This window comes from Vespa mandarinia, chromosome 9, assembly GCF_050613455.1.
Source record: "Vespa mandarinia isolate Hongniang chromosome 9, ASM5061345v1, whole genome shotgun sequence".
Taxonomy (NCBI): domain Eukaryota; kingdom Metazoa; phylum Arthropoda; class Insecta; order Hymenoptera; family Vespidae; genus Vespa; species Vespa mandarinia.
In genome coordinates, this window is record NC_140818.1 from 8915804 (window position 1) to 8939503 (window position 23700).

At 44.5% G+C, this 23700-nt stretch overlaps 3 protein-coding genes across 9 annotated transcripts in view; 1 reads left to right on the top strand and 2 right to left on the bottom strand.

Moving 5' to 3' along the window:
* LOC118439874 (protein Wnt-6) overlaps positions 1–18300 on the bottom strand; it is a 66648-nt gene extending 48348 nt beyond the window's left edge. The window contains exon 1 of the mRNA XM_035862114.2: positions 18185–18300. The gene's annotated coding sequence lies outside the window, so the exon portion shown is untranslated. The remainder of the gene's footprint in view (positions 1–18184) is intronic.
* Positions 2080–16931, top strand: ninaC (STKc_myosinIII_N_like and MYSc_Myo21 domain-containing protein ninaC). 5 transcript variants are annotated; one of them, XR_004837670.2, is made up of 24 exons: positions 2080–2315; positions 6412–6677; positions 6805–6986; positions 8217–8321; positions 9837–10228; positions 10315–10405; positions 10490–10585; positions 10663–10848; positions 10909–11097; positions 11176–11375; positions 11694–12034; positions 12154–12364; positions 12457–12598; positions 12666–13130; positions 13215–13504; positions 13606–13865; positions 13933–14010; positions 14072–14250; positions 14376–14590; positions 15026–15126; positions 15951–16080; positions 16154–16365; positions 16439–16523; positions 16605–16661. XR_004837670.2 is itself a non-coding variant. In XM_035862085.2 (24 exons), exons 2-24 carry the CDS (start codon positions 6440–6442, stop codon positions 16929–16931), a joined length of 4812 nt encoding a protein of 1603 aa, XP_035717978.1. In that variant the 5' UTR covers positions 2080–2315; positions 6412–6439. The 5 variants fall into 5 exon arrangements, 4 of the variants coding, with proteins under 4 accessions (XP_035717978.1, XP_035717982.1, XP_085515632.1 ...); XM_035862085.2 differs by having other exon boundaries at positions 15854–16080; positions 16605–16931; XM_035862089.2 differs by lacking the exon at positions 15026–15126 and having other exon boundaries at positions 16605–16931.
* Positions 17267–23663, bottom strand: LOC118440080 (uncharacterized). Of its 3 annotated transcripts, XR_014982628.1 has the most exons (6): positions 23484–23663; positions 22722–23165; positions 22533–22635; positions 18691–19163; positions 18185–18549; positions 17267–18120 (listed from the first exon to the last, which is right to left on the bottom strand). XR_014982628.1 is itself a non-coding variant. In XM_085659509.1 (5 exons), the coding sequence occupies exons 1-5, from the start codon at positions 23661–23663 to the stop codon at positions 18346–18348; spliced, it is 1404 nt and encodes a 467-aa protein (XP_085515635.1). In that variant the 3' UTR covers positions 17267–18345. The 3 variants fall into 3 exon arrangements, 2 of the variants coding, with proteins under 2 accessions (XP_085515635.1, XP_085515636.1); XM_085659509.1 differs by having other exon boundaries at positions 17267–18549; XM_085659510.1 differs by lacking the exons at positions 17267–18120; positions 18185–18549; positions 18691–19163 and adding an exon at positions 19299–21125.
* Positions 23664–23700: the final 37 nt, after the last annotated feature.

Sequence of the window (23700 nt, forward strand, 5' to 3'; positions counted from 1 at the left end):
ACTTCCAACCCACTCTACAACCTCCGTCGCAGTATTATTAGAATCAAGCCGTATGCGCGAAGCGTTCGTGCGAAAGAACGCCCACATACATTATATACGATTTAATTATACGCGTACAATAAAGAGAGTTCCTGTAAATTCTCATCTAGCTCATTTGTTTTATCCCTCGTAACCGACGTATCTGAATAATAAACCCATTTATGGAACCCCTTTCAGTTTGTTTCTCCTATAATTGAAGCCTTTTTCCAATGCTCTAATTTCTTCCGTTGATGGCCACAAGCATAGTTCTTTCCTATTGATCGACCAATGGATTAACTCGCGAGTCAGCCTTACAAAAATCTGTGCCAATCCTTTTTATTCCCTACGAAAAAGGTATGAAAAAGATGCGTAACTCGCCGTCTTTGTCTTCGTCGATCGTCTTCATTTCCCAATGACCTGTCGTCGAAGAAAAGGCGAAGGAAAACATGGTAGTGGTGGTGGTGGTGATGGAGAAGGAGGAGGAGGAGGAGGTAACAACGACGGCGACGACTCGAGATCCGTTCTGACGCTTTTTGTCGAGAACGCGAGCTACGCCCGCAGAATGTTTATTCGCGGAGGAGACGTTCGCGTATAAGCGCGGCTCGGAGCGCGTAGATGCATCTAGCCCTTTGATTCTAGCCGCCAATAATACGAAGTGTGACCGGTACAAGCTTTATCGTCCGATCGACGACGATTCGTCTTGCGCATCGCTCGCTTCACCGGCCAACGAAGAAGGAGAAAGAAGAAGGAGAAAGAAGTGGGGGAGATAAAAAGGGTGGTGAAAGAGAGAAGCTCGCTGAAGCGAGGAACGGAAAGGAGGAAGAGCTTATTGATTTTGTATGAGAGAATAAACGAACAAAGCTGATGGTGGGGGCTGGGGGGAGTAGAGAAACGAGGAAGGTTCGCGTTTCGTCCGCTTCTCTCTCTCTCTCTCTCTCTCTCTCTCTCTCTCTCTCTCTCTCTCTCTCTCTCTCTCTCTCTCTCTCTCTACGTGACCAACGGGAATCAGAATCAGCTTTGTCGCTCGTCGATGATTAACCTCCCACGATCCTTTTGGCTTTCCCGGAGATAGCAAGATTCCGACTTTGCGATGAGAACGATCCTACTTCTTTTTCTCTATTCGCCGCGGGAGACGAGTACCTTGGAGACGTTTCTGATTCTAATCGAAGCACAATTACGATTAGATAGAAAAACGATCTAATGACAATGTCAGCGCGCCGATTTTTCTCTCTTTCTCTCTCTCGCTCTCGTAAGTAGCTCCTCCACGTGCGAGAAGTTGTGCGACTTGGTGGTCCGCCGAAACGGACCGTAATCAAGGTAGTAGTCTCGGCGGAGGCGGACCGATGCGCTTACTATAGTTCGATGAAAATGTAAAAAAAAAGTTTGTCGCAAGAAGAGCCGAGAAACGGAGACGCGTATTCGCATTAATTTCAACTGGCGAACTCGCGAGCGGCTCCCTTTGACCGTCGTCGTACCACAAGGACCCTGAAGAAGCCGCGATAAAGCGCATTAATTTATCGCGACCCTCCAGAGATCTTTTTCAAGGAGTCATCGATCCGAGCAACGAGATTAGAAGCGCGAGCACGATGCTCGGCGTCGCGAACGCACATTTTTACTTCCCTCGAACCAGTAGGATCCTGCTGAAAGAGAAGCTCTATCGTACCTCTCCTCTTTCTTCGATTGGCGTTTCTAAAGCCATCTTTAGCCAGGCAAATTCGTAATCCTAAATTTGCCGAGTTATCTTAACCTTACCAGTTATTCAGGCTATTGTCCATCGAATCGTAGGGAAGTACGAAAGGAATGGAAATTATAGAGAGAAATTTCGACGATAGAGTCTATTCGACGATCCGTTCGAGATCCGGTCCAAAAAAGAAAAAGAATTAATCTATACGGCGCAAACGACGTAGAGACTATGCGCTGGGAACGAAATCAATGAGCTAACAAGCTTGCGAGTTAGCAGTTAGTTAATTAAGTCGGCGTTATTGGATCATGGAAGCCAAGCGCCCCTTCTCCCGAGTACGAGCCCCAGTCTTCTCCCCCTTTTGTACTCCAGCGTGCGTCTCGTCGGTACGGTCTTTGGGGGCGCTCTTTGGGGCCGCTGTTTATGGCGCTGTGTTTGGGGTGCTGTTTGGGGCGCTCGTCGGGACGTTCTTTAGGAAACTCGTCGGGACTCCCTTTCGGGTCTAACGCCAAGACCGACCGTGCTAGTCGACGTCGTCGTAGTCGAGCTCAACTGCGAACACTGCGAGGCCGGACGCCGTAGGGCTTACGCGACCTGCCAGACGTCTTAATTAGAGGTGAGTTGCCGAGCGCGAGTCGCGAGTCGGTTAAGAGACCACTCTCGCTTCCCCTTCTTTTTGCTTTACCCTTAACTGCATTTCGCACCTTTCGCAATTTTTCTTCGTACCAACTTTTCAACGTCTTTTCAAAATTTTCATTCGTCCTGGGCTTTCCCTTCGTCGAACCTCGGCCGTAGATCGAGCAAAGCGCTAAGGTTTCGCGTCTTATTTCGAGTCGTCGATAATGTCACGTTTGAAGAATCTCCCTTTTGCCGTTCTCGTCCTCGACGACAATAAGAAAGAGGAGAAGAAAAAAAAGATAGAAGAAAAGGAAGAAGAAGGAGGAAGAGAGAAGAAGAAGAAGAAGAAGAAATACGACGAATCGAACGGAGGGTAAAGGATCGAGTTGCCTTCTCTTCTTTACGTTCCATGGTACTCGTCTTCGAGGTGCCGGAACACGTGTTCCGCAATATTTTGTGAGGATGCGTAGAAAAAGAGACGTGCGACGAGACGTGGTGAATCGAACGAAAAGGAAGAGATGCCTGTACGCGCGACCGTTTCCCTCGACGCTCGCGGACAAGTGGATAACAAAAACGACCAACGACTAGTCCTCCGCTTTCGGCCACATCGTATTTCTCGATCGTTTCAGTGCCCCTCGCGTGAAAATTTTTCTTCGCTGAAAGAAGCGAGCGAGGTTCTTCTACGATAAAACAAAGTCAGACGTTCTAGCTGAAACGGAAGGTTCGGGCAAAACTCGAGGAGGATAAAGGAGAGGCAAAGAGAGATCGTACGGGGAAGTTAAATGTTGCATGAGCTTCGAGGAAGAAGAACCGAGCTGAGATTCCCGGTAGCGATTAAGCCCTCCGACGGAAATAACGTACGATCGGACCTGCGAGAAGGATTTTTCGATCTGCGGCGTGCGCGCGCGCGGGAGACAGACGGAGCGAGAGCGAGAGCGAGAGCGAGAGCGAGAGCGAGAGCGAGAGCGAGAGCGAGAGCGAGAACGAGAACGAGATAGAAAGAAAGAGAAAGAGAGAAAGCAACGCGTAACGCGCGAAAAGAGCGACACCTTCGCGTCCGTGGAATTCCGAAGAGGCGAACGCGTTATCTGCCGAAAGGATCGATCTCCGGCCGTCTGTAAAAGGCGGACGACGCAAAGACAAGAAGATGGACAAGGTGGTGGCGACAAGAAACGTTCGACTCTCTCGTCACCGCCTTAAGGACGTATCGAACCTTTCTTTTTCCAAGTTCGAGAGCGCGTTACCGCACGCGCGCTCGCGCGCTCACTTATCGACGCGACCGCGACGCCTCAGAACATTTCGGTTTCCCTATCGCTAGACTCGTACCACTAGAAATCGACGAGACGACGTAGACGATGATAACGTAGAGAGTCGTTCGTTCCCGAGAACGAGGAAGGAGTCGCTTGTCACCGGTTATCTATCGACGTACCCCAGAGAAGGGAGCGTCGAACCCTTTTCAAGCGTTCGAAACTAAGCGGTTGCTCGAACGAAAGGCACCACAGCTCGCCCGAAAACGAAACCCCCGTCTTTCTCATCCTTTTTCTCCTACCATTATATCTTCGTGGCTTGGCCACTTCTTCCCAGGGATTCGCGGGACTAACAACATTCCTTTTGCTTCACGAGATATCGACTTTCCCACAGTCTCCTACGGAAATTGAGCATCTTTCGACGATGACGACAACGACGACGACGACGACGACGACGACGACGACGACGACGACGAGGCATTCTTCTTTTGATTATCGTTATTTGGAAGAAAAATAACAAGAAGAAGAAATTCGTAGGAGAAGTAAAAGGTCGGAGAACGTCTCCGTTTACCGCGAATTCTTGTAAATATTCCCGATCGCGTACCGTTCGCACCGATCGGGAGAAAGACCGAGAGAGAGAGAGAGAGAGAGAGAGAGAGGGGGAAAGAGGCTACTCCAAGTTTGAAAAAAGAAGCGAGAAAAGAGGGAAGTCAGCATCGTTAGCCAATTCATTTATTCGCGGTGGCTCGACGCTCGTCCAGCATAATCCGTCGATTTGTCGGCGCGGCGTGTCCCGTGTAATGCCGCTTCTTGCCGCTTGTAATCGAGGAGAGGGAAAGAGAGACATAGAGCGAGAGAACGAGCGAGAGGACGAGGCGAAGAAAAGACGCGTCGCACTGACTATATGTGAACGACCGTAAGAAAAGCACGCTGATCGTGCGAGCGAGCGAGTCTGGCGACTATCTCTCTCTCTCTCTCTCTCTCTCTCTCTCTCTCTCTCTCTCTCGGTCGATCGCTCGCTCGCTTGCTCGCACAGTCGCTTTTACTAGTCGCTTTGTCCACCGTCGCGAGTTTATTGGTACGACAGGGCGCTAAATTATTGATGCTCGACTGCACGCCACTTCGAAAGAAGAAGAAGAAGAAGAAGAAGAAGCAGCAGGAGAAGGAGGAGGAGGGTGAGGATGAGGGAGAAGAGGAGAGAAGAGAGAAGGTGGAGTCGAGGGAGGAAAGGACGCAACTCGGCCCGTGATTTCAGAAAAACTTTTTCGTGCTATTCGCCTCGACTCGTCCCCTCTTTTCTTTTTCTCCTTTCTCATTTCCATCCTCATCCAACTTTTCTACCCGTCCCTTTCTCACTCTGTCGCGCGTACGCATCCAAGAGGGGGACCAGAACTCGCGCTCTTTAAAAGGGTAAGAAGGTTGGAGAGAAGGTCGTCCAAGTACGCTTTGTGGGAAAGTTTCGCGCGCGAACCTAATGAGAGGTTTTTAAATGGATCAACGAGAAGAGGAGAGAAAAGCTTCGTTACTCGTCGACACGGCGGCGATCGATCTCTTGTACGCAGGAATTCATTTCCTCGAGGGTGACACCACAACGTCGAAAGACATTGGCGAAATATCGTCGACTGGAAACTAGACTCGAGACTTTCAACGATGATCCGATTAGAGAGCTTTCGCGGAGAGAGCTTTTCGTGTCGGTGAAGCTTATCAACTGCGCGGTAAAGAACGGACGGAGGAACGTTGAAGAAGAAACGAGATAAAGGAGTCTGTAGGCGAAGCGTAAAATGGTAAAAAAAAAATATGAGGAGGATAAAGGAAAAAACAACGGATGAGTAACGACGTAAAGGAATAACGTAGGGAGATAAGTAAGAATCATCCTTGATTAACGATTCTTCGTGGAAAGAGAGTGCGAACGATCGCTACGATTCTTTATCATAAAACCCGTATATTAGTTCTATCTAGATATGCCGTGTGGATCCGTATATGCGTTAAATAATCTTACGTAATCTCCGAGATCCGATAAATGGGATATGTACCCACCTACGATGTTTCCGTAGCCCCACAAGTACCCCGCATGACCATCGTCGTCGTAGAACTGTTTCGCTAGAGAAAGAGAGAGAGAGAGAGAGAGAGAGAGAGAGAGAGAGAGAGAGAGGAAAAAGGGGAGAAAACGAATTTAGATCTTATTCGACCGTCGAACGGACGACGAATGGCAAAAAATGCTCTTCGCTAAACTCTAATTATTCCGTTTCGAGTAATTATATAATCGTTTTGTAATCGGCATAACTAATATTTTTCGACGACGAGTAACAACGAAGAAGGAATCCCATTTTCCTTGTCTTTCGTTCATTCTCCGACATCTTGGCTTCTTGAAGTTATCGAAGTTTTCGGGAGGAAGGCAAGCTACTAATTAGCGATTACCTCTCATTCACGCGGCTCTCGAGAATGAATATAATTAGCACTCGGCTTTGTGATGGAAGCGCAGCGAAAGCCGAGCCAGCTTCGTCGCAGTCACAGTCGTCGTCGTCGTCGTCGTCGTCGTCGTCGTCGTCGTCGTCGATGTGGCGGCGATGGCGGCAAAGTCTCTTAAAAATATTCCAAGTACGTTCGAAGAGTCATCCTCGAGGGCGGCCGATGCGACACGGTCCTCTACGCATCGTCGAATCATCGAGTGCCGTAATACGTGCACTCTGAAAATCGCTTCGTCGTCGACTCCTTCAAGAGAATCGCGAGCTCTTTGCCAATATTTTACATATTTTTATACGAAAGGAGATAATTACTTTCTGATAGGGGCGATCTGACCATCTGCCCTCTCTATTCAATTCCCTGAATGGGAAATGCTCGTTTCAGGTCAAATAGACGGAGAATCGTTTGCGCGATGGATGAATACGATTACGACGGAAGAGGAAGATCCGCCGGTGCCGGGAGACGTCCCGGGAAGTCTCGTGATCCGGAAGAAGAGGACGATTTCGATATACGCGAGAAGAACACGAGTGATCATGGTACTCTTCAACGATTGGACAGCATGCAAGATCCGGAAAAGAGATATGCTCTCAAAGAAGTCATTGGTTCTGGAGTTTGCGGCGACGTTTACGAGGCGATCGACCAAAAAGCCGGTAGGCAAACTCTTTCGCTCTCTCTCTCTCTCTCTCTCTCTCTCTCTCTCTCTCTCTCTCTCTCTCTGCTTCGTCCGTTCGCCTTGAACAATGAATTTTTACTCATCGACATGATCCCTTTTTGCAGGCAACAAAAAAGTGGCGATTAAGATACAAAAGCTTACGCCGGAGACGCAGGCCTTGATCGTCGAAGAATATAGGGTATTGCGAGATTTCGCGGGACATCCCAACCTTCCAGATTTTTATGGAATTTATCGAAGGAGATCGGGAAAGAAGACGGAATATGATCAAATATGGCTCGTCATGGAGGTGAGTTGTTCTTGCACGATTTGCATCCTCGTAACTCGTTAAATTTCGTCGAAGTCGCGTCATTACCTATCGGCGATCTCGCGAGGAAATTCGGGGCGAGTCTCTCTAACGTCGTAATTTTCTCTCTCTCTCTCTCTCTCTCTCTCTCTCCTCTCTCTCACCCTCTCTGCCGAGAGAAGGGGCACTCGGAGAGAGGTCGAGAAGGTGAGGAGGAAAGGAGAGAAACGAGGCCAGAAGCGAGGGCTCGCCGCGTATATGGCCGTGCCTCGAGCAGAAGGCAATTTCAAGCATTTGAGACGGTCGAATACACGGATAATTTACGACACGCGTGGCCATTAAACAATCATTAAACTCGTTCGTGTACGCAGGTGAGGCCTGGCACGTCGCGGCCCTAATTTACGGGCGGACCTCCACGGCGAACCCAAAATATTATTACTTATCTCGGATAAAGCGACGATGCTCGACGTAAGAGCCGCACAGCTCGTTGATCGATCGACGATATCCAAGCGCGAAACGAGTCTCGCGACCATCCTACAGCTAGACGATAGTTAAACAAAAACAAAATGTTCGATCGAATAAAGGGAAACGCCTCTCGCTAGTAGGAGGAACAAGAGTAAGATGATTAAGAGCGGGGAGGGATGGGGAGGGCCGAGGAACGAGAGAAAAAGATGCGCTTTGCGCGAACGACAACGTGGAAAGGATTTATCGCCGGTTGTATTTCATATCGTAGCGCGTTTTACGAAGCCCCTTGACCGCCCGAAGGATCGCAACGAAGACGCGGCGAAACGCTCGATTAATCGTCGAAGTCCCCGTCGTCTCTTCGCCATTTTCAAAAAAAAATTTTTTTTTACTTTATTTATCTATTTTTTGTTTATTTGTTTGTTTTCTTTTTTAATATCGGCCGGACGAGAGATAGGGGAGGAGAGACAAGAAAGATGGAACGATTAACGCGCGATAAAAAGAAAAACTTTAATCTCGAGTCTCCAGGTTCAGATTGCTTCCGCAATTACGAAGGTATTTCAATCGCGGTATACTCTCGGGACCTTGGACTCGAATAGAGACACGATCTAAATGAACTACGAATTGCATCTTGCTTGCGTTGTAATTTCTTCTTTAAGGGCATTAGATTAAGGACTCTCCGTCTACGTAGATAGGTATATATGCCTATCTACGTGTCTCGATTCTAAGATTTTCTTCAATTTTTCTTTTTTCTTTTTGTCGTTTTTCTAGCTCTGCGAAGGCGGATCCGTAATGGACTTGGTGAGAGGTCTCATCGCTTCGAACAAAAAGATGCGCGAGAAACACATAGCTTATATACTTAAGGAGGTAATCAAGGTAAGGCGAACAAAGTAAAACGATATTTATCCGTTAGTAGAGACCGAACGATCGCTAAACGTTCTTTTCGCAAACTCAACTAACGTCTAGCGAAAGATATTAAGTCGATCGATCCTTGGCCACGTACTTTGACGCATATAAATCGCAAATAAGACGGCTGAAATAGCTCGCTAATTAAGCACCTCGCGTCGTGCCTACTACTATACCTGATCCGCGAGAGAAGGTTGAATTCCTTTTGAATCTCTTACGATCGATTAAGACCATCGTGAACTCCTCTTCCTCTTCCCCACTCTTCACTTTGAAGGGTTTCTCGAGCTACTGGCTAAAATTTTATTGGAAAAAAAGAAAAGAAAAAAGAAAAAAGAAGAAAAAAAAAGAAAAAGAAATGAAAGTAATACCTCATAGATCTCAGAACGCGCGTTCGAGGCTATCATTTGGCCGATAGAGAGCAAGATCCGAGGGCAAGGATTTACAATGACACGATCCTATGAGGTATAATTAGCAGCTGCGAGAGAACGTTCGTACGAAACGAACGGCCCTTAAAGTCATACTTTGCGCAGGAAGCGTGAGGAAAAAAGTGAAAAGCTTGGAAAAACGTAAGGTCGCAGGATACACGGACGACTGGCACGCCACAGGTAAACGCCCATTTCCGTTTCGAATCGTTTTACGCTCTATGTGTGGTCCTTGTCTTACCTCTCGATCGTTTCCTCCTTTTAACGAAGCCGAGTAACCTAAGTATTTATGTTACTACGTAGGTACTCCGTGTCCGCTAAACGTCGAAGCGTCCTTCCGTCAACTCGGAAGCAACGAAAGCGGTATTTGGGAGGTCTTTTTCTCCTTCTCCCGTTTACCCTTCCACATCGCGAGTACGCACGTTCCATCGCGGCACGGTAGCGATTCGAGCAGGCTCGCTCGTACGGTAAATCAGACCACGCTGACGTTTAATGCCGGCAAATTACACGCGAAACAAATGGCCGCGAAAGCGTACCGCGGTGCTCCGTTCACTTCCCAATGAGCGAAAAAAGAAATGCTCCTCCGTCGTTGCGAAGGAGCAAAGAAGGGACGAGCCTTAGCTTATCTTAATTCATTTATATTATATTTTATTTTCCTCTCGTCATCGTCATATCCAAATGTTCCTTTCCTCGATAAATCCAAAATTTTGCGATGGGAGGTTGAAAGAAAAAGAGGCATGCTCTTGAAGGAACGTTCTACGACGTAAGAGATGGTTTCGGCCGATGAGTCGGGTATTAATGATTTCATGCGCATGCCAACTCGCAAGTTCTCTCTCTCTCTCTCTCTCTCTCTCTCTCTCTCAACCTGGCATCGCTTGTTACGCAGCCAGAGACGGCAGGCCGCAAATTATAGATCGTTCAATTTGCAGTAAATCTATAAAGAGGATTCTCGAGAGGCGCCAAAGATGCCGCGTACCAAAAGCCACCATCCTTCCACTCCGCGTCCTTCTTCTCCATCTTATCCATTGCTACGCGCAATCGGTGAAACTTGAACGTTTTTCAGGCGTTGATACATCTACACGAAAACAACGTCATTCACCGAGACGTTCGCGGCAGCAATGTACTTTTGACGAAGGAGGGCGAAGTCAGACTGATAGATTTCGGTCTTTCGAGGATGATAAAGGGCGAGCTTGGTAGAAGAAACAGTTGTATAGGCTCGCCGAATTGGATGGCGCCTGAAGTGGTGACCAGTAAGGCCGGTGGCTCTGATAGCGGATACGGAAGTCGCGTGGACGTCTGGGCGATCGGCATAATGGCGATAGAATTAGCAGACGGCAGACCACCCTTTCAAGATATGCATCCTACTCGCGCGCTCTTTCAGATCGTAAGAAATCCACCGCCGACCCTCTACAGACAGTCCAATTGGTCGCAAAATTTTAACGACTTTATTTCGGAGTACGTAATGTTCCTTTCTTCCTGTCTATCCAACCATTTAGATCACTCTTATGTGTTATGCTCGATAAGAACGTGCTCATTCGCAGATGTCTAGAAAAAAATCCTGACAACAGACCGTTCATGGCCGAAATCATTGAACATCCTTTTCTAGCGGAACTACCGGAAAACGACTATTTGGTAATGCATTGTTCTCCGAACATCTTACAAACGATCATCTATACGTTTATGAATAAAGTTACGCTTCGTTTTGATCGCATACAGCTGACCCAAGAAATTAAGGCACTGGCTATGGACGTTTTGGAGAAGGGCAAAGCGGGTAGGCAGCCGGAAGCGATCGTTCGAAAAAATTTGTTAAAGGTAAGATCAATGTAGCGTGCAAAAATTAAGAAGAAAGAAAAATAAAAGTAGGAAACGAATATGTATCGTCTCGTTAGACTCATCAAACCAATCCACCGGAAGCGATGTTCACCGAGGATCTTGCGGCCCTCGAAGTTTTAACGGAGGACGCGATCTTGGACGAGTTGCAGGAGAGACTACAGCAGGGCCACTTTCATACGTTCGTCGGGGACGTTCTTCTGATATTAAATCCCAACGAGGATTACGATATTTACGGAGCTCAGGTAAGGAATCCGTAAGATCGCAAACGCACGCTTAAACTAACGAACATCGATATCTTCCAGGATCATACAAAGTATCAGTGCAAATCGCGCTCCGACAATGCACCTCACGTTTACTCCATCGCAGATAGCGCTTATCAAGACGTCCTTCACAACGAGGAACCTCAACACATTTTGTTCGCCGGCGAGAGTAATTCGGGCAAAACGACCAACATGTTGCATGCCATCGAACATCTCATGTTCCTCGGAAAGGCGAGTACATATTTCTTCTAGAAATAGCAAACCATCGTTACTAAGTTTATCACTTAGTAATCACCTTTTTATTCTCAGAGCTTGCAAGACACCGGAGCTAGACTGATGAAAGCTTTGAAGGTGATTCATGTATTTAGCAACGCCGCGACCCCTCTCAATCCAAACTCGACGAGATGCGTGCTACAGACACAAACGACGTACGGTTCCTCCGGGAAAGCGTCCGGAGCGATATTTTGGCTCTATCAATTGGAAAAGTGGCGCGTTTCGACGCGCGACAAGTTAGTTCTACTTTGAATTCGTTTTAACGAATCTCGATGGCTACGAATCAGTCGTAAAAAATAATTTTAATACTTTCTAATAATAATTCTACTTATGAGTTAAAATCGTTCCGATTGGAAGACCCTATAAGCTTATAAGCCTGCTCAATCAACTGCCCCTATTATCCGCGACCGTGCCGACTTTCAAGGTAGAAAGGGTTGCTACTTCACAGGCTTCGTAGCCGTCGAGATAATTCGTAGCCGTTCGCGATTCGCAAAGCCCCATATAAAGCCGTATAAACCTCTGCACCTCCTCTCACGGGTAATTTTAATTCGCAGGAATCAATCGAATTTTCATATATTTTATTACTTTTACGATGGCCTCGAAGCGGCTGGAAAATTAAGACAATACAATCTTCCAAGCGGAAGGAGAATGCGATATCTTCGAATCGGCGAAAAGGGAAACGAACGAAAGCGATCGTTTAAAGTAAGAAACGATCCCGATGGAAACGTAACTAGATTCGGAGTTATGAAAGAGAATCTAAAAATCATGGAGATGGAGGAATACTTTGACACGATGTGGAAGATATTAGCGGCCATCTTGTTACTCGGAGAAATCAGATTCGTCGAAGATAGTAACGGTGAGGCCGAAATGGATAGCAATGAAACGGCAAACAAAGGTAACGAGACGTAACACCGATTACTTCGCTGCACCGATTAATTCTTTATTTTTTTCTTTTCTTTTTTTTTTCTTTTTTTTTCCCCATAACACCTCTTTGCTTCCACGTGGAAATTTCAGTCGCGGAATTGCTCGGTCTGGATCAAAAAAAGTTTTCTTGGGCTTTGATCAACTATTGCCTAATTAGAAAAGGAGCGGCCATTCGCAAAAAGCATACGTGCGAGGAGGCAAGAGAGGCAAGGGACGTCTTGGCGAATACGATTTATCAACGATTCGTCGATTGGCTCATTAACATGATGAACCTCAAATTCACGGTGACTCGTACTCTTTTGTAAGACTCACTCACGTATTACTTACCCGCCTTTAAAATCTCGATCTCTCTTTCGTTCTTGCGCGCTCGCTCATGCCTCGTTACGTTTTCAGCGGTGACAAGTATTCCATAAGCGTGCTCGATCTCTTTGGTTTCGAGTGTTTCGCGGTGAACCGTATCGAACAATTGTTCGTGAATACCACCAACGAACAGATGCAATGCCATTACAATCAACGAATATTCGCATGGGAAATGGTGAGAGATATTGAAATATTTCACGATCTAATATTCCGAGCGATTCATCTTAATCGTAAATTTACAGCAAGAGCAAGAAGAAGAGGATATAAAGGTACAAAAATTCCATTTCTACGACAACAAGGACGCGATCGATCGACTGATGGGAAAGGACAATGGATTGTTTCACATTATAGACGAAGCATCGAGACAACTCCAGGACGTTCAATATATTTTCGAAAAGATAAAACAAGAAATACAAGGGACACATATAAAACAAATAAGCTCGCACGAATTTACCATAGCCCATTACACCGGGAAACTCGTTTACGACGCGAGCGAGATCTCCGAGAAAAATCGCGACTTTGTTCCGCCGGAGATGATCGAAACACTGAGACAGTCCTCTTTCGATATCGTCAAAGATATGTTCACGAACAAGCTAACGAAAGCTGGTAATCTTACGATAGTGGTGGATAATCAGAAAACAGAGGAGGAGAAGAAAATACCGAAAAGTAAATGGGGAGCTATCATACAAGAGAATATGAAACTTAGGGTAAAAGAATAAAAATTCGAGATAACCTTCGAAAATCAAGCCGTAGTTAATGAGACGCTTTTCCCCTTTCCATTTTCTCGCTAGAAATACAACACTGCTTCGAAGGGGCAATATTCGCAAACTCGCAAGATGAGAACCTGCGCGGCGACATTTCGATCCACCAGTCTCGAAATTTTGAAGAGCCTCCTGGTGGGCGGTGGAAGCGGTGGTATACACTTCGTCAGATGCATTCGTGCCGATCTCGAGGGTATACCACAAGGTTTTTATCGCGACGTAGTCAGGCAACAAATCAGAGCATTGGCCGTATTAGACACCGCCAAGGCTAGACAACGAGGCTACCCATACAGAATAACCTTTCAGGAATTCCTTCGAAGGTTCTTCCTTCGTTTTATCCTTTTTTTTTTCTATATCCAATAAAGAGACGAGTAGATATATAGGTAGAAAATGATGTGATAACGATTGACATTTCCCGCAGATACAAATTTTTGGCCTTTGACTTTGACGAGAACGTGGAGATAACTAAGGACAATTGTCGACTGCTTTTAGTAAGATTAAAAATGGAAGGATGGATCATCGGGAAAACTAAAGTATTTCTAAAGTATTACAACGAGGAATATTTATCGCGATTGTACGAAACCCAAGTGAAGAAGATCGTCAAGGTACAATGCATGATGAGAGCGTTCTTGGCGCGCAAGAATATTGCGAGCAAAGTCATCAACCTGAAGAAACAAGTTGGTAGGTAAAGATGACGCCGAAAGTAAGGACGATATTTCTCGCGTGATTCTAATCGGTATTGTTTCAGTGAAGAAAGCGTCGATAAGGAAGAAGGAGCCGTCGATAGATATGACGCAAGAGGAAGCTGCGCTGATGATACAGAAAGGTAAGGAAAAGAGACAAAACTCTCGATTTGTCAAATCGAAAATCTGACGATCCTGCAACAGCATACAGGGGCCACATTGTGAGGAAGGAAATGGCTCCATTGCTGAAGGGGGATATGGAACAGGAGACGAAGGACTTTATCAAATTCTACAGCAGCAAATGGAGGTCGAAGAGCATATTCCAAGTCCTCCTACGTTACCGTGCAGCCCGCTATCAAGACCTCGTGCAATTTTCGCAACAAGTGAGTCTCTCTCAAGAGATTCTCTCGGACTCGACTCGCCACCTCAGAGGAAAAGAAAAAAAAGAAAGAAAAAAAAAGAAAACAACATATCTATTCTCTAGGATATACCTTTCTACTCTTTTTAGGTACACCTGTTCAATCAAGCGATAGCGGGGACGCTGGAAGCGACGAATGAACGAGTACCCTTAGATAAAATCGATCCTGGCATTAAAGCATCCACATACTTAGGCCAGATGAAACCACCCCAAGTTCACAAGCTACCCTTCGACATTTATCACGATATGCCATACTTCGATACGAGTTATATGAACAATCCCACGGGGAAAAAGAAGAGCGCAGGGTGAGTCTACAGTAAATTATTTTCTCCTTTCCACCCTAGTCCTATTCCCGAGTATGCAAAAACTGTCGTCGAAACAGGGCTTTCGATGGATAACTATTACGTACGAAGTCGATTAAAGGAAAATATGGAAAATGTAGATTTAAATGAAGATTTGAGAGAGAGAGAGAGAGAGAGAGAGAGAGAGAGAGAGAGAGAGAGCTCCTGCATCGCGAACGTTTTTGCGATCGGCAAACGACACGCTCCAGCTTTCGTTCTTTACGCTTGCCTTTTACGCCCATAGCCCTGTGTTTGTCTGTGTCATGTCCTAGTCTCTTCTCTGATCTTTGTCGCACGTACATCTCCTTCGTTGTATGACGTATGTGTCTCTATCGAAGATAAGTGTCGTCTGAGCTTTGACGGTGAGCTTTGGCGTCAATTGAGAAATACGTTCTGCAGATCCATGTCGACCTCGGTGTCTGACGACGAGCACGAGCCCTGGGACGCGCCATTAAGGAGACAAACGGTGCCTTGGCCCAACAGCAACGTTCGTACCAGAGGTGCTTTTCGTTCCATCTCTCCGGCCGCGCGATCAAAAAGCTCGGATCACCCGTCGCTTCGTCCTCTTTCCACGAAGCACCTTCGAGCACGAAGCGCAAACTACTTTCACCTCGTTCACGCTCTGATTCATTCTCCTGAAGCAAGGAATATTACAGTAAAAGCAGCCAATCGCTAAACAATATTAAGTCAACCATTGAGTAAGAGGCTTCTCTGTTTGCAAAACTGTTCATCGTTTTAATTCGTATCATCGACTCGCCGTATTATCGATTAGCCAATATATTGAGAAAAATAACATTGGAAGAAATAGGTAAATCAGCAGGTAATCATTTTTAAAGGAAAATTTCCTTTCGTTTCGCGATAAATTCGATCGATCGATCGATCGATCGATCGCGCTCTCTCCATCTCGCGCGTTCGCGTTCACGACTAGCCAAGCGTCGCACAAATACTCGTCCTCCCTTGCTATAAGAACGATCTAAGACGAAACGAATTGAAATGATAAGGGAGGCGCAATACGGTCGCGCAATACGATCTTCTTCCGATCGGTCTACCGTTCGATATCTTATATAGATAGCCTCGGGCCCTTTGAAAAGCAAAGAAAAGAGAGTGAAACGAGATCTTCGTGCATCGAGGAAGAAATAATAAAAAGAGAAAAGAGTAAATAGCGGTCGTCGGAATGACTCGCTCGAGGGGAACTCATTCTCGATCCGATCTCTCTGCATTTTTCAGACGTCGAGGTTCAAACGACGAACTCGCCACATCGCGTGGCGCAACAAGACCCGTCGGGCAGCGAGGGACAGAGTTTGATCAACACTCCGTTTTCCAGGGATCCGAATGTCCCGGTCCGATGTCCACCGGAAGATTCGAACCGGGCCAAAGCCGACAATGTCGGATCCCAGCTACCCGCGATCGACCATAGTCCTGCACGATCTTCTAACGCTCATAATCCTCACTCAGTAAGTTCCACATTGATTCTATTCTCGCGTAATAATTGTATTATTATCTCAGCATTGAATATACCGTAATTAGAATAATTACGAGAATACTGGGTCAATACGCTCTAAGAAGAATGCACCGCCTCCTCCTATTCCGCCATTCGGCCAAGTGTCACCAGTCCCGCCGAGTCGCAGCTACGACGTTCACAACTTGGAGGCTCGAGCTAGAAATAATTTCGACAGCGGAAACGATTGGGAATTCGATGACAAAGTTAATCGGAATACCAGCGCCGTCGCAAGCAATCGGTTCGTTCGTAACTTGTCAATTATCCGTTGACTCGATACCTACATCAACCTACGTGATAACTATATTTTTTAGTGTGAATCCGATACATGAGCTGCAAATGCTGGGCCGTAAGCACAGCAACGACGACGGCGAGGATCAACCACCATTCAATTTTCAGGTAAACGAAAATGAGAGATAGCTCGAATTACGTGTAGATAATAGAAATATTCATCGATACGATTGACGGTCTTTCGCACAGGCGATGCTAAGGAAAACTCCGCATCAACGTGCCTCGATGAAACGTACCGCCGTCTATGATAGTTACGCTCCTTCGCCCTCTCCATACGGACGTCCGATCAGTCGTGAGGAACACTACGAATCCAACGTCGTTTACAGAAGCGGCGGAAGCCGGAGAGACTCCTCCGAGTGGAGTCCCAACGAAATGATAAGAATGTCGGAGAAATACGGTAGAGAAGGCGCCTGGTCTGCTGGTGGAGATCGCAACGATGCCGGCGACGTCTCCGAGAGCGTTACTACCGAACTAGCTCCTGGAATCGTCGTCGAAGGCTACGTTTCCGAACTCTAAATTTATGAGAGAAAGAGAGAGAGAGAGAGAGAGAGAGAGACAGAGAGAGAGAGGGATAGAGGAGAGAGAAAGAGAAAAAGAGAGAGATAGAAAGAAAACGCGTCGCTAATTACTTAGAATATATTCTTGTACATATGTATATTTTACTGAAACTTTTTGATAAAACAATAGTCACAATTTTTCGATGTCATAGTTGTTACGAATATCTTGAAATGAGCTACATAGATTTTCCCTAGAAGATCGAAAATATCTTCTGTCCGACGTACAATATTTCCTTTGAAACAAAGCGCCTCTCAGTGTCTGAATACGTTCTGAGTGATTAGCGACACGGCATATGGTAAGAAGAGAATATATTTCGATAAAATTTTCCAATTTCCGATTGCGTTTCCTTCATCACTAAATTCCTTCATAATCTAATGGATAATGGCACATTGTGTGTCTCGCATGTCTCATTCTCTCACGTAACTTAAGGAATGTATTTGTCTCCTTTTCCGCGATCTCCGAAAATATCTAACGAGACGCATATTTTGATTTGTCAACGGGACTGATTGCACGAAGCCACGAAAAAAAGCGCACTTCATACGTCCCACATTCGAGCGCAATTCCTCGATAAATTATAGCAATTTATATGAGCTATGATTAATCTTATCGACTATACAAGTATCGCTTGCAACAAAATATAAGCAGTAATAAGATACGGATAATGTACAATTATTATAAAAAAAAAAAAAAAATAAATAAAATAAAATAAAATATAAAAATAAATAAACGATTTAAAACATATAAAAAAAATAAAAAAAGAAAACTACGTATGAGTCCCACTATCGTAACCCTTTTACAAGATCACCTATGTTAAATAAAATATAAATTTTATTATAAAATCTGTATAATTAAAATAAAATTACGTTTACGATGTTATACGTGATAATGGTTACCGGAAGAGAGAGAGAGAGAGAGAGAGAGAGAGAGAGAGAGAGAGAGAGAGAGAGAGAGAGAGAGAGAGAGAGAGAGAGAGAGACAGAGAGCGAGATAAAGAGATGTTGTCGCTATAATTTCCTAAATATAGTGCAATAAATACGAGGAAGGAATAACCACGTTTACAATGGCATTAAAGCTAATTTTGTTGGCATCTTAACGACACGATAATTAGAGAAATCCCATATTCGGCACAGAAAAGATTTTTTTGTTCCTAAATAAAAGGGATATATACTCGTTTGCACAAAAATTTAGAGAAATGAAAAGAACTTATATACCTGGATCATTAAGTCGCTAATTGTGACAAACAGCATTGTAGGAAGGAACGGTAACGGTGATTTATAAAGGTGAGCTGCTTCGTTTATGAGTTTTTTCTACTCTTCTATCTGCAGCTGCATGTCAATAGAAACGTGTAGGTAGAATCCTTGAAAGAAAAGTTTCAATCTTTCTCAAGCTGAGAATTATCGTTTTGTTGGGAACTTTGCTTGATAATGTTCACCAGGGTATCCAATCTTGTTGGTCGAGCTATCTGCAGGACCATATGCGCCTCTTCTAAGATCAATAGACCGTTGTGGGCGTCATTCGCGGACAGGTTGTGCGCGGATATAACGTGCCGTCTCCAAGCGGCATGCGTAGGTAAAACCTAAAGGAAAAAGGAAGGAATATAAGTGTAAGATCGTTAAACTCGATCTCGGTCGTCTTGACATTTGTTTTCTTTTCTTTTTTTTTTTCTTTTTTTTCTTTTTTTTTCTTTTTTCAACACAACGAACGATAACGAACGAACCTGTAAACACCACTTGCAATGAAGGGATGGCGATACAGTATGAACGGCTTTGATGTGTCTTCTTCGAAAGCCCCAGCTGGTGTAGGCACGATCGCAAAAGGGACAGGGAAAAGGCGGATATGCGGGACCTCCTTTGACGGTCTCCTCTGAAAACTCCGAACCACTGGACGAAGGGAAGGCAGGAGAGAAACTCGAACGGGATCCTCCACCAGCGACGTGCTCCAACGAAAAGCACGAGGAGGAATCTGTCGTCGTTTCTGTTGTTGCTTCTGTCGTCGCTTCTTCCTTGGGAGGACGTTCCAACTCGAGGAGCCCAGATTCTCCTTGATTTTGTACGGTCGACCAAGGAGATCCGTCCTTTCCATCCTTTGAACCTTTCCGACCTCGACTCTCCTCCGGAATTCTTTCGGAGACTCGAAAACTCGAACTTTCCTGTGCTTCCGCGATTATCGTCACGGCCGGCTTCGAAGACCCTACAATTAATCGCCGTAGACGATTGAAATCATATCGCTTAGCTTTTCCCTCCCAGTCATTCACTCCTCGTCTTTGACGTTCGTCCGGATCGAGCACTGCGTTTTATCCTTTCGGAAATAAATGAAATAGACGGGATACGATAAAAAGGACGGAATATAATTCGGAGAAGAAGTAAACCGCTAAAAATGTAAAATAGGTTTATTTGCGACCAATCGTGTGTCTTGTCTACAATAATATCGCTTTAAATAACGATCGGTACGTTCGACGGTTCGTCCGTACATTCATATCAAACTTTATTATCGGTCTATTACAGATCTGATCTCGTAAACGAATCCGTCCAAAAAATAAGATAAAGGAAAGGAAAGGAAAGGAAAAGGAGGAAAAAGGAGGATCAAGGCCGTTGGATAAATAAAATGAAAAAAGGAACGAACCAACGAGCGGACCTATCGTCTATGTATGTACGTACCCTAATAGTTGGGCGCCATAACGACGCGCTTTCCGCTTTTAAATATTCTACAAGCATGTCTTAAATTACTAGTCTCATCGTAAGAGCTACGAGTTCTTTTCCTTGTTTAAGTATACACGGTAAAATAGCCGATAATGTCGCCGTGCGCGACACGATCACGCACGCGTCTCTAGCACGGCCGGCACGCTTGCTCACGCGCGCGCGTCTCGTGTCGTTAGTGTTTCTCTCTCTCTCTCTCTCTCTCTCTCTCTCACTCTCTCTCTCTCTCTCTCTCTCTCTCTCTCTCTCTCTCTCTATCTATCTACCTTAGCCGTGTGTGCGTGCGCGCCTTGCATTTGTGTGTCGCGGCGACGTACTCGTTTCGTCTCCGCGATGCATCCTCGCGTGCCTGCGAGCTAAACCGAGTTTGATATCGTGCGCCGTCTACGGCGATAGTGCGTACTTGCGATTGCGTGAACACCGTATAAATAAATAGATTAAGAAGAAGGAATGTCGTGTAACGCGGCCGCACGATAGGAAAACAAAGGGTTCGTACACGATGCTAGAGTAATAATGATAGAAAAAAAAAAGAAAAAAAAAAAAAAAAAAAAGAAAAAAAAAAGAAAAGAAAAAAAAAAGAAATAAAAAGAGAAAAAAAAAGTCAAGAACGATCGATGTCTCCTCGCCTGTAGGAGGATAAACACGTAAACCTAAGAAGCAGGAGAAGAGAATGAGTGATTCGCGATCACCTTCTTCCTTTTTCTAACGTTTAACCTGTCACCCCGAACGATTTCTATTCATGACGAATCTATCGCCAATTCTCTATTCAACATTTACGCGTCTAATATTTGATTGCTCGAATCAAAATCCTAGCCTCCTTCGTCGCAGCCGTTTTCGCGCGCTTCGTTCTATCGTGGATTTCAATCGAGAATACGACAAAGCTAGAAGCGAAAAAACGGGGAGGAAGTTGAGGTCGAAATGGGGAAGAGGGGGGGGGGCGAATTATGGGGCGACGGCAGATCGAAAACGGCCTATTCCAGCCAGTGGAAACGTTTCCGTTTGACCCCTGACTTGAAACGCCCTAGTCATTGCGTGTAAACGGAACGCCTCTGAAAGAGATACCTTTTCAAGCCCCTATTACTAGTGTCGATCTTTGTTACGCAATTCTTCCAAACTTCCTCCCACTCAATGCTGTTTGGCGCGATGCCGCTAAAGTGAAGCAAAACCTCCCTTATCAGGTGTATCTTGTTGCTATCGAATTGCTGCTTTCCCATTTTACCATTGACGTTGCAGAGTATCCTCTCTTCAGGAGTAAAGAGAATCTTCATGAGATCGCAAGCTAGATGATCCATCGGACGAGAGGACGCCCACGTTGAGATAATGTCCGGGCTCGGTAGTAGATCGGCGTAAGGTAGTTGCTGATACGAGTAAAGCAGCGGCTTCACGTCCGAGAATCCAGTTAGGCCGGATAATCCAGATATACCGGAAATGTCTTCAGCAGGACTGTTCCCAGACCCTGCCACACACATCAGCACAGCGCGCTTTAGACACGGCTCTCCCCGCAAACGACACGCTTACAGAGACGCGCGCTTACGCACGCAGGCACGCACGCACAAACAAACAAACAAACAAACAAACAAACAAACAAACAAACAAACATGTATAAGCGCGTACATTCGACTTTCGTTTCACACGATATTTCTTGGATATTTGGATATCTGGATCGGGATCGTACGTAAAAGAGGAGTCAAGAATCGTGATCGGTGAAACGATCGATCGCACGCGCGTACTTACGCAGAGCTGGATAGAATCGGCTTCTAATGTTTTCTGTACGATGTAATACGTTGATTATATAGCAGGCACATCATTTCAAGAAAATAACTATCTTTTCTATCTCCTTTAACGACATCTTATCCAGCTCTCGTACAATTGCCCTTTCACCTTACTCTTTCGCTCTCTTTCTCTCCTCCATGCACGCATCACCTCGTGCATCTACCGATATACACGACACTTTCTTTCTCCCTCTCACTCCTTCAACACGCAATCGCCCTTTCTCTCATTCGTGCGCTCTCTCGTTCCTTCTTTTTCTCAACATCCTCATGGCGTAACAACGAAAAATAAATGCGAATCGCCAATCGAGCGAAACAAAAATTACGATAAAAGCAAAACTAAAAATTCTGGCGAGCATCAAATTTGGTACCAAAGAAAATGCCTTTGGTACCTAATAGCTGCCGGTAGACGATTCGAATGTTCTCAAGTACGCGTAATAAATAAATAAATATAGCGAGTATCGCTTATATCGTGGAAAGTTATTGAATTTCGCAAAATCATTTATAAAGCTTTCAATGTTTCTCTGCACTTCCGAGTTCTACGTATTAAAACTGTACATATTTCCTAAAGTACAAGTTGAAAACTGCACGAGTAAATATTTCGTTACGTTAATTTCACATCCCGATTTATTGTACCAAGAAAGAAATTCCGATTATGCAAATGACAAAAACGCAGGAGGTGTAAAAAAAAAAAAGAAAAAAAAAACGAAAAAAAAAGAAAGAAAAAGAAAAAGAAAGAAAGAAAATAAAAAGAATATGTAATGCGCTTTTGAACCCGTATTTTCTTTCTCTACGAATAATCGATAAGACATAAAAATACGAACTATAGTGACTAGATATCATTCCTGGCTTTAATTCGATGTCTAAAACATCGCCAATATCTAATAATAATAAATGATCCAACTTACAAGTTTAAGAAAAGGAAATCTTTTGTGTAGAATGCATAAATGAATTTATCTGTCAGACGTACAACACGTAAGGAAAATAATAATATAAAAATAATAACTTGAAACAAGTAGAAGAAAAAGAATTATATGCAAATATACAAGTATAGATGTACAAATGTGAAGTGAGTAAATATTTTGTTAACTGACCTTGCATACCGTCCACTTGCCCAGTGTCCAGTCTTTCCACTGGATCTTTATCCGTTGATGTTCGTTTTTGTAAGTCTTCGGGCATCATCTCCAATGGTTCTATCTATAATATTTTAATTTATTTCTTAATCTTATTCTATACATTAACTGTCATAGATATTATCAAACGTGCATGGCAAATAAACTAACTTTCATTTCTAAACGATGAAACACAGGATTGGACAATGCATCGGATGACCCATGATCAGTGTCCTTCCCACTTTGTTCGCTTTCATTCGATTCACTGGTATTCTCAGATTGCGATATTCTTGGAGTTAAAGCCTTCTCCAAAATGGAATTGTTATGTTGTTTACAAACTTTTTGTTTCTTTTTAGGTGCTTCTTCCTTAACAACAGGTATATCCTCGTCGGCTACAGCCTGTTCCAATTCTGCCAACCTCTTATACTGATCCTTAGCAAAAATATCTCCTCCCGACAAGCCACGTATTTGCAACGTTTCAGCTGCTTTCAACAAAGCAGGCAAATTTTTCTGTTCGATATTAACCTCTCCTTTATATATAAATATGAGTAATGCCTCGAGTTCGCTAAAACGTACATCTTGCAATATTATGACTGGATGCTGGCATGGATTAGCCTATAAAAAAAAAAAAAAGAAAGAAACAAACAAAAGGTTATACTTGAAAATTAAATATTTATTATCACTACAGAGAAAATTCGAGAAAGCAACGTTTCGAAGAGAGAATAAGTAATAAGTAATTTCGAAAAGGTAATAAGTAATTTTCCTTCAAAAGCATCAGGAAATACGAATGGCAGCTGTCAAACGTTTAAAGTGATTGACAAGGAAAAAGGTAAATAGAATTGATCGAGGCAATGGGAAGGAAAGGAGAATGACGAAAGAAGGATTTTTTCTTAACTCATATTAAATCTTGAAAAATCAATAAAGATCTTTTACCTGGAAGACTTTCTTGAAGAAAGGACTACTAGCAGAAAGTATCACTTTGTGGGCTGTGAGACACTGTCCGTCACTCGCGAGTGTCACGTCCACCAGGCCTTCTTCCTCCCAAAGACTCTCGAAGCTCGTCGCGATATTGTTCAGGAAGCTGTTCCACTTTAAGCATATTTGGCTTGACATGTCAAAAGAAATAAACTAAATCGAAAAGCGTTCGAAC

Bases quoted from the DNA above. Each gene is read 5' to 3' on its own strand.
- ninaC (XM_035862085.2), top strand. From the start codon at position 6,440: ATGGATGAATACGATTACGACGGAAGAGGAAGATCCGCCGGTGCCGGG. The intron at 10,406-10,489 runs GTAATGCATTGT...GATCGCATACAG, and splicing joins TACCGGAAAACGACTATTTG to CTGACCCAAGAAATTAAGGC. The intron at 14,011-14,071 runs GTAAGGAAAAGA...ATCCTGCAACAG, and splicing joins TGCGCTGATGATACAGAAAG to CATACAGGGGCCACATTGTG.
- LOC118440080 (XM_085659509.1), bottom strand. From the start codon at position 23,663: ATGTCAAGCCAAATATGCTTAAAGTGGAACAGCTTCCTGAACAATATC. The intron at 23,166-23,483 runs GTAAAAGATCTT...TTTTTTTTATAG, and splicing joins TCTTCAAGAAAGTCTTCCAG to GCTAATCCATGCCAGCATCC. The intron at 18,550-18,690 runs GTTCGTTCGTTA...TTTTTCCTTTAG, and splicing joins ATTGCAAGTGGTGTTTACAG to GTTTTACCTACGCATGCCGC.